Source organism: Apodemus sylvaticus, chromosome 2, assembly GCF_947179515.1.
Source record: "Apodemus sylvaticus chromosome 2, mApoSyl1.1, whole genome shotgun sequence".
Lineage (NCBI taxonomy): Eukaryota > Metazoa > Chordata > Mammalia > Rodentia > Muridae > Apodemus > Apodemus sylvaticus.
Window position 1 is genome coordinate 26,552,882 of NC_067473.1, and position 14,516 is coordinate 26,567,397.

Genomic DNA, 14,516 nt, shown 5'->3' on the forward strand with positions numbered 1-14,516 from the left:
ACCTAGGAGAGTCTCCAAGAAAGCACACCTTAGTTTCCTGTCAGTATAGGGAAAAAATTAGCAAGAAGCCAATGCCATAACCCATGACATCAGCATTCCATTCTTGAACATTCTATTGTCTCCTGGAGAGTTCTTGGCATTAGCTGTGATCTCACCAGTGTTGTAGCAACAGCAGAAGCACTGGAGTTACTCAGTTTGTAGAGGATACTTAGATGAACATGTTTGCCAAACTCTGCAAACATTTTGGGAGAGCCAATGTGGATGGAAGAGAGACTAGAGAGAGGAGGAAGGAAGTTGGCCTTTCATCTGAGAGTAATGAAGAACTAAGAATGTGTTTGGGTGGAATGAGGATTAAGTACTGGGAAAGGAAGTTGAGCTTCCTGGCAGAGTGGCTGACCTGGCCTTTCTAGCAAAGGGGCAAAGGAATTGGAGCTTCTTGGAAACAAAATAATTTCCATGATTGTCACAACTCTTGAACATCAAGGATGTCAGAACATTATTTTCTACATCCCTTAAAGCAGGAGAGGCCAGGTCAAAGCTTTAATGATGAGAACTCCAAGTCTTTACTTTCTCTGGGTATTCTGGTTATTACATGGGGACAGAACAAGACCATCAGGAGTCACAGAGGGACTTACCTATGCCAATTTAGGGCAGGGCATTACTGCTTCCCCTCCCATGGGTTCTTTTAGCTTCAGCTTTTCTCTGAGAGTAGTACCAGGAAAGAGTTGTGCTCCTGGGAATAACATTTTGATCTCAGAACTCCTCTGACCTCCACTCCCTAACAGAGTTTCCACCATAGCTATTTTTATCACTAGTTGTGTGTGGCAGGCATTTCTGTACTATAACCAAAGACCTGTAAGTGTTGATACACTCAGTCAGAGACTAGATCCTCTGGCCATCTCTGGGGTGTTTGTTGTTTCAGTAGAGGAAATTAATCAGTGTGTTGGCCATGTGCTCCCCCTGCATGATATTTGAAGGCCATGTCCTGGGACTAAAGTAACAGGGCAGGAGATCTGAGCATCTCCAAGCACTGAAGTAAATGGGGATAGTGAATTTATCATCTGACATGTGAAACCACAGGATTGAGAGCTCTGAAACCAAGATATACTGGTAGCAGTTGTCAATAAGCCAAGAGAAGTCACCTCTCTGGTCACTATAAGCATGTGTAGGGAGACAGAGTACACACCTGTCTGCTTACATCTCCTGGTCTCTGTACAGTGATGGGAGAGCTGAGATCAACTGAGGAGGCATCTCAAGCCTGGACCATACTCTGTGTTGTCACTGGGTTCTAGGCATGTTGTCCTTCTTATGGGCCTCAGGGTCATCTGTATACACTTTGTGCATTGCCACCATGTAAGTTCACTTGTGTTATTCTCTCTACAGAGGCTGACATGAACACATCATGCCATGCAACAATCCTAAGCAAGAAGCAGGCCAAGAAGGAAGAGAAGATGCTGACCAGAGAGCTGCAGCTTGTTACCCAAGAGAGAAATCTTCTAAGAGAACGCCTGATGTATGTCACAGAGGGAGCCATGAATAAGAGGTATGCATTCCTCCAAATTCTGTGTTATTTGTCTGGGATCACCAGTGTCATGACAATCTTTTTAAGGTGATTCATCCTAGAAAGATATATCTTCATAATGTCCCTGTACCCAATCTCATGTGCCTAAATACATCTTAGGAGAGTGAGAGAACCTGAAACAGGGTCAGGACTGAGATGGGAAATAGTCCCTTCTGATCCCTCCAATTGAAAAGAGAATTCAGGGATAGAGGCTATAGAAAGTGAGTTTCCAGAGTGTGCATGGAAAGACTTTGAGAGGAGGTGGCTTTGTGAGGCACTAGGACTTGAGAGTTTGTGGTGAGTTTTTGTACATGCCTGGCAGTTAAGTGAGTGAAGGAAGCTCCTGGATGCACCTGGAGGGCCCTTGTCCCACATTGTTCATCTCAGTGCTTGATTAGACACCTGTGGTTCATGCCTGTTCCTATTTTTCTGTATGCCTTATACTCTGAGAGTTCAAGATGCTATTGTTCTTGATGCTTCTGTCTCTGAATCATGTTCTCGCTAATTCTTTGACTCTGTCTCCTTTTCTAATTCTCAAGTGTATACCTAAGATTGTGTGTGTGTGTTTCTGTGTCCATGTGTGTGTACACTTGTGTGTGTGCATATGATTGTGTTTTCTCCTGTGCATGAATTTTTCTTGTTTATATTTCTCTCCACTCTGAAATTCAGGGATCTGTGAAATACAGTATATTCTGAGACAGTACTGGTTCTACTGGTTCTTAATTTGATATCTCTGTTTCTGTCTCTGTCTCTGTTTCTCATTCTCTGGCTGTGTGTTCCTTTACCCTTCTTCTTTCTGTGTGGCATTCTGTGTGTGTGTGCACCTATACATATATGTGCTTATGCTGGTCCATTATAAAACATTTGAGATGTATGGTCTAATCTCTAGAATTATGTATAATGTCGGCCTCTGAAGAAGTAATTATCTAGGATTTAGAATCCTTTTGTCAAAACAGGGAAAATATAATCACAGGTATATAGTAGGAAAAGACCTGTGGCCAAGGCTACTGAGAGCACAAGGCACTAGACTGCCCTTCCAGCACTACTGAGTGAACACATGGAGCCCAGGCAACATCCATCTGGATGCCTAATTTCTGCTGTCCTTAGGACAGAATAAAAGTTTCCAAAGATGAAGAAGATCCCAGCATGTAGAACCCAGGAATTGACCTTCCTGGGCTGGGGTAATACAAGACCCAGTCTCAGTTCATGTGTTCAAAAAAGCAAAAGTTCATGGAGTTCTGTCTTCCTGGGGACAGGCCCTACTATAAACCCAATCCATTTTATGAAAAATTGAAGTTAAAAGAGAAGGAGATCATGGCATTTCTACAAAACTTAGAGATGGAGAACATTGAAGCCCGGCAGAAATTTGAGGAACACAAGAAGGAGATCAACTTCTATCGGTAAGTATTGTTTTGGGATTCCACCGGGTATGGAATGTATGTTTCTGCCTTCCTTGATTCTGGACTGGAGAGTCTGCAGGACTGGTACTATCTGTTCTGCTTTTTAGTAATCAGTGTGCATTGGGACTTTTGGAATCAGTTTTCAAAATCTCTAAGAGACTCCTTACTCCATTACTCCTACAGGCATTGTCCAGGCATCCACAGGAGCCTCTCAATAGAAGAGTGATACATATGATGACAAATGTATTATACATTACTAGGTCTGTGGGGCACAGGTATGGTTTTACAGAGCCGAATGTGATGCAACACAAGAATAGAATGTCCTCCTCTTGGTTCTACTGACCGATGTTGAGGGGATTTGCAAACTACAAAGTGATATTGCTGAAATGCATTGCAGTGTCATGAATAGTCGGAGATCCCTCTTTCTTTTGCTGAGATATGCAACCCTTTGGTGTTGGGTCTGCAGCAGTAATTTTTTTCTTTCCTCAATTTGCTATTTTCACTTTGTGCAGCTCTCATGGAAATATTAGTTCTCCATGGGAACCTGTATCCTAGTGGGGTTAATGGGACCTTGATGTAGGAATGGGAGAAAGAGCCTGCAGGATCTTACCATGCAGATTGTGTTTCCAGGAACCTGGAGAGCTGCCTCCTGATACAGAAAGACATTATGAATAAGAGGTTGGCCGAACTGAAGCAGGAGAACAAGGAAGTACATGCTGATTGGACCATCATTCAGCAATACCTGATTGACTTGAATCTGAATGATAAATTCGAAAAAGGAGAAGGCCAGAATTCTCCAGGACCAACAACATCAGGTAAGTTTAAGCAGCTCAGCTTGGCTATTACTGACTGAGAACATTTGCCCACTACATCCATTTTTGCTTTCACCCAGCATTTTCTAATCCACAACCCTAAGTAGCCACCTACCTCATGGAATGCAGTTGTTCATTGCTAAGTCTATGCACAAGTATTCTGAGATGTTAGTCCCTTGTGAGAAACTGAAGTATTGGCAAGTATACCTTGCTACTCCTCTTTAATGTGAAGACTAGTAAGGATGAAAGATCAATAAAATGCCAGTTTCCTCCATGTGGTAATGATAGGTGGGATGCTTTGCAGAGCTTAGAACAAGTTAGTTCTAGGTCCTGCAACAGAAGTCATGAAAGGATCATGTGACTTCCAAAATGGAAACATCTTACAGGGTTAAAATGCAAATGAAAATACAAACTATTTGCTGCTCATTGTCATTGATCTGGGTGCCCTGTGGCATTTTCCTTACTTCCTGCAACATAATGAGGTCTCTTCCAATTGCCCACTTCATGTTATGCACTGCTAGAAGTCTGAGTAGCAGCTTGTCAGCCCATGTATTTGGTAAATGTTACTGGATATTTTGCCCTGCCTCAACTTACAACACTAACGGTGTCAGTTAAAGGTCAATGATAACATTCCTGTTGAGTTGGTGGGAAGCAGCAGCCTGACAGGTGACATTTAGTTCCTGACCAAGCTTCTGTCTTAATAAGACCCTTCCTCTTCTAGGTCTCCAAAACTGTAGCAAAAGCTGAAATTTCCACAGCCCAGGAAGAGGGCCTACTGCAGAATTAGTTGTCACCTCAGGAGCCCCCTGCTGAGCTCCATTCTCAACAGCCAAAAAACACCTTGGAGGAATCTTCTTCTACATAATTCAATTCCTCATGATGAATAGGCCCTAAATACCTAGCCAGTGAGCCACCCAATTCATAAGTTATTCCCTTTCCTGTTCTGAAAACACCCCTTGAGAGATAACTGAGGTGACTGCCCTGCTACAATATGTACAAGAGGAGAAACAGGCTGTACATATGTGTTGCTAAAAGCACAGTGAGAGATCTTTGTTTCATATAGTAATTGTCATTTGAAGCCTATTTTCTTTAAATTGTATTTCTGAGGAATAAAAATTTATTTGTGACTCAGGACTCTTAAGACAATGTTTCTTATTCATGTGTTCTGTCCTCTTCTGTAGACCTAGATCTCACAGTCAGAGATGGATCTCTGTAAGCTCTAGGCAGCCTGGGATGCAGAGTGAATTCAAACTCAACTAGGTTATATAAGGCAATGTCTTTCTGTATGAATATTGTGGTTTCCCCCAATGATACACAGTTTATGATTTAATTACTGCCATAATAGATCCATGCTGTCGTGTATTCTCATGTACAGGTGATATTGTCATTGATCATGCATTTTCTGTTTTTTGTTTGGTTTGGTTTCGTTTGGTTTGGTTTGGTTTGGTTTGGTTTGGTTTGGTTTGGTTTGGTGGCTGTTTAGATTCATATTTATTATTAATGACAATTGTGTGTTTTCCTACTGTATGTATGTGACCTGCCTGTGTGCAGTTGCCTCAGAAGCAGGAAGAAGCAATAATTTCTTCTGTTGTATATTTTGCCCTACCCCTACCCCCAGTGGCCATTTTAGCAGGAATTCCAGGCCTCAGTGCTTGCCACAATCTCCTACACATAGAGTGGAGTGCTCAGATCAAGGTGAAGTCCAGTGTTCTTCCAGATCTGCAATTCCCTAATTTAAGCAGTCTACCCACCTAGCAGTGGAGAGGTGGAGCCAACACAGGCTGAGCAGACTCTCAAACCTTGGGGTAAAGAATCTTGCCCCCAACTTTAAATTCTTAGTCACCGATTAAAACTAGGACCTTGATCAGCAATCTGTGGTCATGGTCTCCTTCCTTTCTCACTGCCTTCCCATTCATCCCCAGTTTCCCTTCCAGGTAATGCATTGGATATAACTGCAGGCAGTTGCAGTAGATGATTGTTAGGTACCATGTTAGTCTTCTGTCAGCATTAGATTTTCTAACCTGTTAGTCTTAATCACATCTCCTACACTTGGCCCTTGTCCTTCCAGATCATGTGATATGTTATGTGGACTGTATCACATAAAATTGAGTGCAGACATCTCAGGAGACTTTTAGGTACCACTACTTGAGCTGCACATGCTCATGGTTTTATGTTGCCAGGCATCAGTACAGGTCTCTGATATTACCACTGCTCTGTGGGCATTTAGGTTTTGCCCCAGTAATCTTATTTTCAATTTTAGTGCAGATTTTTCCCCTCTCATATGGGATGACACTGTAAACTAGGCATATATGTGAAATTCAGAATGGAGACTAGCCTCCTATAGGCTGTGCTGGGATAATGAATCACTCTTGCTAACAAAAAAAAAAAATGACTGCTGATCTAAGGAGCTTTGAGAGGAAGCTCAAGAGCAGCCACAGAGAAGGGAGCCTGCAGCTGTGAGCACATGTGTCCACTGGAAAGCATGACTGTGCAAGTGTGGAACCTAGGAGGGACAGGTAGAGCTGCTCTTTTGCCAAAGAATTTCTGAGAAGATATGGATAGTTCCTTCCTAGTGACTCTTACTTTTTGAATGGAACTGACTAACTGACATCTTAGGATAGTCAGAGTGTTAAAAATGTCAAGGAAGTAAGCCAGTGGGTCCACAAACAGCTACTGGAAAACCAGAGCATTTACCTCAGCCTCCAGAGCATCAGGGTAGAGAGGCTTTGGTTACTCTCTACCTTAGGTCCTCTGGCTTTTACGAGCTGATTCTTATGGAGAAAGAGTCATCAGTAGCACAATGGGAACAAGGTAAGACATGATTTAGAACAAACTACCAGGTTGCTATTGTATTTGTGGGGTTTCCTTGAGCATCGTAGAACACATAAGTGGTATGGGTCTTGATAAGCCTACTCACATATGGGTTATCATTGTTTTTGGTTTGGTTGATAGACACTAGCAGATGCATACATTATGAGATGATATTTCATGTCAGTTCTAACAAGACTAAATTGTCCTCAATGTACAATGTGAAATACCCTGCTGTATTTTCTCTCCCTGCTAACTGAACCGCTCCCAGGCTTAAAATCATTCTGTCATCCATTCTGACTGACCTCTGACAAACAGAGGTTTGTACAGGGCTCTGTTAATGTCTCATGGCAACTTGCAGATAACACTGACATGATGGAATAGCTAAAAACATTCTAAATGCTGGCTGTATAATGTGTCCAGTAATGGTGTGGTATACATCATCCACACACAAAACAGCAAGAGCTTCATTTATTGCATGATCCAGTTCCTGGTGTCAGGCAAAACCTGAAACCACTGAGAGATAGGATTTGATGGCAGGATTTTCTGGGCTGAAAAAAGAGAATAATATAAATAATCAAGGAAATGAAGAGCTGGTACTTGATAAAATCAGCAAAGCAGACAACACCTTCTCTAAACTAATCAAAAGGCAGAACGAAAACACCCAAATTATCAAAATCAGTAATGAAAAGGGGGATATAATGATAGACACTGGGGGCATGAAAAAAATCAGTAGTTCTAATTTCAGAAGCCTAAACTCCAAAAAAAAATGGATAATCTAAATGACTTTCTAGACAGATATCAATTATCCAACCTCAATCCAGATCTGAAAAGTGATAAAGTAATCTTATAACTCCTAAGCAAATAGAAATAGTCATCAAAAGACTCCCAAAATAAATAGCAAAAGTCCAAATGATTTTAATGTAGAACTCTTCCAGAATTTTAAAAAAGTGCTAATACCAACAATCTTCAAAGAGTGCCAGTGAATAAAAATAGATGAAATCTTGCCAAACTCAATCTCTGAGGCCACAGTCAAACTGATAAAGCACACAAATATTCATCATGAAAAAGGTATTCAGAACAATTTCCATGATGAACATTGAGGTAAAACTATTCCATAAAATATTTGCAAACAGAATCCAAGGACATACAAAAGACATTCTCTACCTTGATCAAGTAGGCTTCTTTTCAAGAATGCAAGCATGGTACAATATAGGAAAACACTGCAATGCAATCTACCAATTAACCACAATGAAAGAAATATAACCATATGATCATTAGATGGATAAAATATCACTGGCAAGATCAAACTCACCTTCATGTTAAAAGTCCTGTAGTACAGGGATAAAAGGCAAATAACTAAACATAATAAAATTAATAAACATCAGGTCTATAGAGATCATCAAATTCAATGGAGAGAAACTTAAAGCTCTTTCACTAAAATCAAGGCCAAGGAATGGCTACTCACTCTCTCACAATATATTCATTAGAGTCCTTTAATTTGTAGTGAGAGCAATCATAAACCAAAACGACATCAAGAGGATAGAAAAGGTAAAGGAAAACGTTAAAGTACTGAATTTGCAAATGATGTGATTCCAAAGATGTACCAGAGAAGTACAGCTGATAAACAACTACAGCAAAGTATCTAGATACCAAATGAATTATAAAAGTCAGTAGACATCTTTATTGAAATGGTATAGGCTGAAAAATAAATTGGGATTGCAACATCTTAAGATACACAGAAATATAATTTTTTTTAATTTCCTCAGCTTCTGTTCTTATTTTTCCCCTTTCATTACTGGTTAGTCTGGCTAAAGTTTATCTATCTTGTTGATTTTCTCAAAGAAACAGCTCCTGGTTTTCTTGATTATTAGTATAGTTCTTTCTGTTTCAACGTGGTTGATTTCAGCCCTGATTTTGATGATTTCCTGCATTCTACTCCTCATGCAATACACAGGGTGTATTAGCTTCTTTCTGTTCTAAAGCTCTCAGGTATGCTATTAAGCTGCTAGTGTATGCTGTCTCCAGTTTCTTTTTGGAAGCTCTCAGAACTATGAATTTTACACTCAGCACTGCTTTCATTGTGTACCATAAATTTGAATATGTTGTGCCTTCATCTTCATTAAATTCTAAAATGTCTTATTTCTTCCTTGACCAACTTACATTGAGTAGGATATTGTTCTGCTTCCATGTGTATGTGGGCTTTCTGTTGTTTTTGTTGCTATTGAAGACCAGCCTTAGTCCATGGAGATCTAATAGGATGCATCAGATTATTTCAATTTTCTTGTGTCAGTTCAAGCTTTTTTGTGATCAAGAGGATGGTGAACTTTGTAGCATGTACCATGAGGTGATGAGAAGAAGGTATATTCTTCTATGTTAGGATGAAATATTCTTTCAATATCTATTATTCCATTGTCAGTAACAGCTCTTAGTTTCATTCTGTCTCTGTTAACTTTGGGTTTCCATGGACTGTCCAGTGATTAAAATGTGGTGTTGAAGTCTCCACACCATTATTGTGTGAGATGCAATGCATGCTTTTACCTTTAGTAAAATTTATTTTATGAATGTGGGTGCCCTGGCATTTGGAACATAGATGTTCAGAAATGGAAACTTAGAGTTGCAGTTTGAGAAGCTGTGTTTTTGTCTTGCTTTAGTCTGGTACTTTCTCAGTATGACACTTTTAAATGACAGTAGATATCCTGTGATTTTTAGACATATGTGATCTACATCTTCTTTTGATTTTATAGGGGATTATACTTTAGAGAATGTGTATATGCAAGAATAGACAATGAATTTGGACTTTTAATATTCTTGAACCTCCTAAGGTCTATGGGACATCTGAGTTTGATTAAGTATATTTTCTGTTATGGTATCGATAGGTATGGCCACCATAGACTCATCCATTTGAACAAACTTATATTAGCCAGGGAGTGGAATGTGTGGTTTCAATATACTTGACTAAAGCAATAGCACAGTTAAAAGGTGTGACCTCCTTGGAGTAGATGTGTGACAGTGGGGTTGGGCTTTGAGGACCTCCTTGTGGCTATATGCTAGATAGCCTTCACCTGTTTGCATGCAGAAGACACCCCTCCTTCCACAGTTCCTCCAGTGCCTCCATCTTGTACTCTGCTCTACTTTCTTTTTTTTTTATTCGATATAATTTATTTACATTTCAAATGACTTCCCCTTTTCTAGCCCCCCCCCACTCCCCGAAAGTCCCGTAAGCCCCCTTCTCTTCCCCTGTCCTCCCACCCACCCCTTCCCACTTCCCCGTTCTGGTTTTGCCGAATACTGTTTCACTGAGTCTTTCCAGAACCAGGGGCCACTCCTCCTTTCTTCTTGTACCTCATTTGATGTGTGGATTATGTTTTGAGTATTCCAGTTTTCTAGGTTAATATCCACTTATTAGTGAGTGCATACCATGATTCACCTTTTGAGTCTGGGTTACCTCACTTAGTATGATATTCTCTAGCTCCATCCATTTGCCTAAGAATTTCATGAATTCATTGTTTCTAATGGCTGAATAGTACTCCATTGTGTAGATATACCACATTTTTTGCATCCACTCTTCTGTTGAGGGATGCCTGGGTTCTTTCCAGCATCTGGCAATTATAAATAGGGCCGCTATGAACATAGTAGAACATGTATCCTTATTACATGGTGGGGAGTCTTCTGGGTATATGCCCAGGAGTGGTATAGCAGGATCTTCTGGAAGTGAGGTGCCCAGTTTTCAGAGGAACCGCCAGACTGCTTTCCAGAGTGGTTGTACGAATTTGCAACCCCACCAGCAGTGGAGGAGTGTTCCTCTTTCTCCACACCCTCTCCAACACCTGCTGTCTCCTGAATTTTTAATCTTAGCCATTCTGACTGGTGTAAGATGAAATCTTAGGGTTGTTTTGATTTGCATTTCCCTAATGACTAATGAAGTTGAGCATTTATTAAGATGCTTCTCCACCATCCGAAGTTCTTCAGGTGAGAATTCTTTGTTTAACTCTGTACCCGATTTTTTAATAGGGTTGTTTGGTTTTCTGGAGTCTAACTTCTTGAGTTCTTTATATATATTGGATATTAGCCCTCTATCTGATGTAGGATTGGTGAAGATCTTTTCCCAATTTGTTGGTTGCTGATTTGTCCTCTTGATGGTGTCCTTTGCCTTACAGAAACTCTGTAATTTTATGAGGTCCCATTTGTCAATTCTTGCTCTTAGAGCATACGCTATTGGTGTTCTGTTCAGAAACTTTCTCCCTGTACCGATGTCCTCAAGGGTCTTCCCCAGTTTCTTTTCTATTAGCTTCAGAGTGTCTGGCTTTATGTGGAGGTCCTTGATCCATTTGGATTTGAGCTTAGTACAAGGAGACAAGGATGGATCAATTCGCATTCTTCTGCATGGTGACCTCCAGTTGAACCAGCACCAATTGTTGAAAAGGCTATCTTTTTTCCATTGGATGTTTTCAGCCTCTTTGTCGAGGATCAAGTGGCCATAGGTGTGTGGGTTCATTTCTGGATCTTCAATCCTGTTCCATTGATCCTCATGCCTGTCACTGTACCAATACCATGCAGTTTTTAACACTATTGCTCTGTAGTATTGCTTGAGGTCAGGGATACTGATTCCCCCAGATTTTCTTTTGTTGCTGAGAATAGTTTTAGCTATCCTGGGTTTTTTGTTGTTCCAGATGAATTTGATAATTGCTCTTTCTAACTCTGTGAAGAATTGAGTTGGGATTTTGATGGGTATTGCATTGAATCTGTATAGTGCTTTAGGCAAAATGGCCATTTTAACTATATTGATTCTACCGATCCATGAGCATGGGAGGTTTTCCCATTTTTTGAGGTCTTCTTCCATTTCCTTCTTCAGAGTCTTGAAGTTCTTGTCATACAGATCTTTCACATGTTTGGTAAGAGTCACCCCAAGATACTTTATACTGTTTGTGGCTATTGTGAAGAAGGTCATTTCCCTAATTTCTTTCTCAGCCTGCTTATCCTTTGAGTATAGGAAAGCCACTGATTTGCTGGAGTTGATTTTATAACCTGCCACTTTGCTTAAGTTGTTTATCAGCTGTAGGAGCTCTCTAGTGGAGTTCTTTGGGTCACTTAGGTAGAAGATCATGTCGTCTGCAAATAATGATAGTTTGACTTCTTCCTTTCCAATTTGTATCCCTTTGACCTCCTTATGTTGTCGAATTGCCCGAGCTAGTACCTCAAGTACAATATTGAAAAGATAAGGAGAAATGGGGCAGCCTTGTCTGGTCCCTGATTTCAGTGGGATTGCTTCAAGTTTCTCTCCATTTAGTTTGATGCTGGCTACCGGTTTGCTGTATATTGCTTTTACTATGTTTAGGTATGGGCCTTGGATTCCTGTTCTCTCCAAGACTTTAAGCATGAAGGGATGCTGAATTTTGTCAAATGCTTTTTCAGCATCCAATGAAATGACCATGTGGTTTTGTTCTTTGAGTTTCTTTATGTAGTGGATTGTATTGATGGATTTCCGTATATTGAACCAACCCTGCATTCCTGGGATAAAGCCTACTTGATCATGGTGGATTATCGTTTTGATGTGTTCTTGGATTCGGTTGGCAAGAATTTTATTGAGTATTTTTGCATCGATGTTCATAAGGGAAATTGGTCTGAAGTTCTCTTTCTTTGTTGGATCTTTTTGTGGCTTTGGTATCAGCGTAATTGTGGCTTCGTTGAAGGAATTGGGTAGTGTTCCTTCTGTTTCTATTTTGTGGAATAGTTTGAAGAGTATTGGTGTTAACTCTTCTTTGAAGGTCTGGTAGAATTCTGCACTAAAGCCATCTGGTCCTGTGCTTTTTTTGGTTGGAAGACTTTCTATGACTCCTTCTATTTCTTTAGGCTTTATGTGACTGTTTAGATGGTCTAGTTGGTCCTGATTTAATTTTGGTATTTGGTATCTGTCAAGGAAATTGTCCATTTCCTCCAGATTCTCCAGTTGTGTTGAGTACAGGCTCTTGTAGTAGGATCTGATGATTTTTTGGATTTCCTCAGTTTCCGTTGTTATATCTCCCTTTTCATTTCTAAGTTTGTTAATTTGGATACTTTCTCTGTGCACTTTGGTCAGTCTGGCTAAGGGTTTATCTATCTTGTTTATTTTCTCAAAGAACCAGCTCCTGGTTTTGTTGATTTTTTGTATGGTTCTCTTTGTTTCTACTTGATTGATTTCGGCCCTAAGTTTGATGATTTCTGCCTTATACTTCTCCTGGGCGAAATAGCGTCTTTTTGTTCTAGGGCTTTCAGGTGTGTCATTAAGCTGGTAATGTATGCTCTCTCCATTTTCTTTTTGGAGGCACTCAGGGCTATGAGTTTTCCTCTTAGCACTGCTTTCATTGTGTCCCATAGATTTGGGTATGTTGTGTTTTCATTTTCATTATGTTCTAAAAAGTCTTTAATTTCTTTCTTTATTTCTTCCTTGACCAAGGTATCATTGAGTAGAGTATTGTTCAGTTTCCACGTGTATGTGGGTTTTCTGTTGTTTCTGTTGCTATTGAAGACCACTTTTATTCCATAGTGATCAAATAGGAGGCATGGGATTAGTTCTATCTTCTTATATTTGTTGAGGTCTGTCTTGTGACCAATTATATGGTCGATTTTGGAGAAGGTACCATGAGGTGCTGAGAAAAAGGTATATTCTTTTGTTTTAGGATAGAATGTTCTATATATATCTGTTAAATCTAATTGGTCCAAAGCTTCAATTAGTTTCATTGTGTCCCTGTTTAGTTTCTGTTTTCCTGATCGGTCCATTGAGGAAAGTGCAGTGTTGAAGTCACCCACAATTATTGTGTTAGGTGCAATGTGCGCTTTTAGTTTTAATAAAGTTTCTTTTATGAAAGAGGGTGCCCTTGCATTTGGGGCATAGATGTTCAGGATTGACAGTTCTTCTTTTTGTATTTTTCCTTTGACCAGCAAGCAGTGTCCCTCAGGGTCCCTTTTGATGACTTTGGGTTGAAAGTCAATTTTATCTGATATTAAGATGGCTACTCCAGCTTGTTTCCTGAGACCATTTGCTTGTAAAATTGTCTTCTAGCCTTTTACTCTGAGGTAGTGTTTGTCTTTGACCCTGAGGTGTGTTTCCTGTAAGCAGCAAAATGTAGGGTCCTGTTTACGTATCCAGTCAGTTAGTCTGTGTCTTTTTATTGGGGCATTAAGTCCATTGATGTTAAGAGATATTAAGGAATAGTGATTGTTACTTCCTATCATTTTTGACGGTATTTTTTAAATTTGAATGCTTAACTTCTTTTGGGTTTGATGAAAGGTTACTATCTTGCTTTTTCCAGGGTGAAGTTTCCCTCCTTGTATTGGTGTTGTCCTCCTATTATTCTTTTTAGGGCCGGGTTTGTGGATAGATATTGGGTAAACTTGGTTTTGTCATGAAATATCTTAGTTTCTCCATCTATGGTGATTGAGAGTTTTGCTGGATATAGTAGTTTTGGTTGGCATTTGTGTTCTCTTAGAGTCTGCATGAGATCTGCCCAGGACCTTCTAGCCTTCATAGTCTCAGGTGAAAAGTCTGCTGTGATTCTGATAGGTCTTCCTTTATATGTTACTTGGCCTTTTTCTCTTACTGCCTTTAGTATTCTTTCTTTGTTTAGAACATTTGGTGTTTTGATTATTAAGTGACGGGAAGTATTTCTGTTCTGGTCCAGTCTGTTTGGAGTTCTGTAGGCTTCTTGTATATTCATGGGCATCTCTCTCTTTAGGTTAGGGAAGTTTTCTTCCATAATTTTATTGAAGATATTTGCTGGCCCTTTAAGTTGTAAATCTTCACTCTCATCTATGCCTATAATCCTTAGGTTTGGTCTTCTCATTGTGTCCTGGATTTCCTGGATATTTTGGGTTACAAGCTTTTTGTATTTTGCATTTTCTTTAACTGTTGAGTCCATGGTTTCTATGGAATCTTCAGCATCTGAGATTCTTTCT

General features: G+C 39.9%; 1 protein-coding gene across 1 annotated transcript in view; it reads left to right on the top strand.

Moving 5' to 3' along the window:
* The first annotated feature begins 1,391 nt into the window (after positions 1-1,391).
* LOC127677813 (uncharacterized) overlaps positions 1,392-14,516 on the top strand; it is a 60,613-nt gene continuing 47,488 nt past the window's right edge. Inside the window, exons 1-3 of the mRNA XM_052172804.1 lie at positions 1,392-1,543; positions 2,818-2,961; positions 3,592-3,776. Of these exons, the coding sequence (XP_052028764.1) occupies positions 1,392-1,543; positions 2,818-2,961; positions 3,592-3,776 (481 nt within the window). The remainder of the gene's footprint in view (positions 1,544-2,817; positions 2,962-3,591; positions 3,777-14,516) is intronic.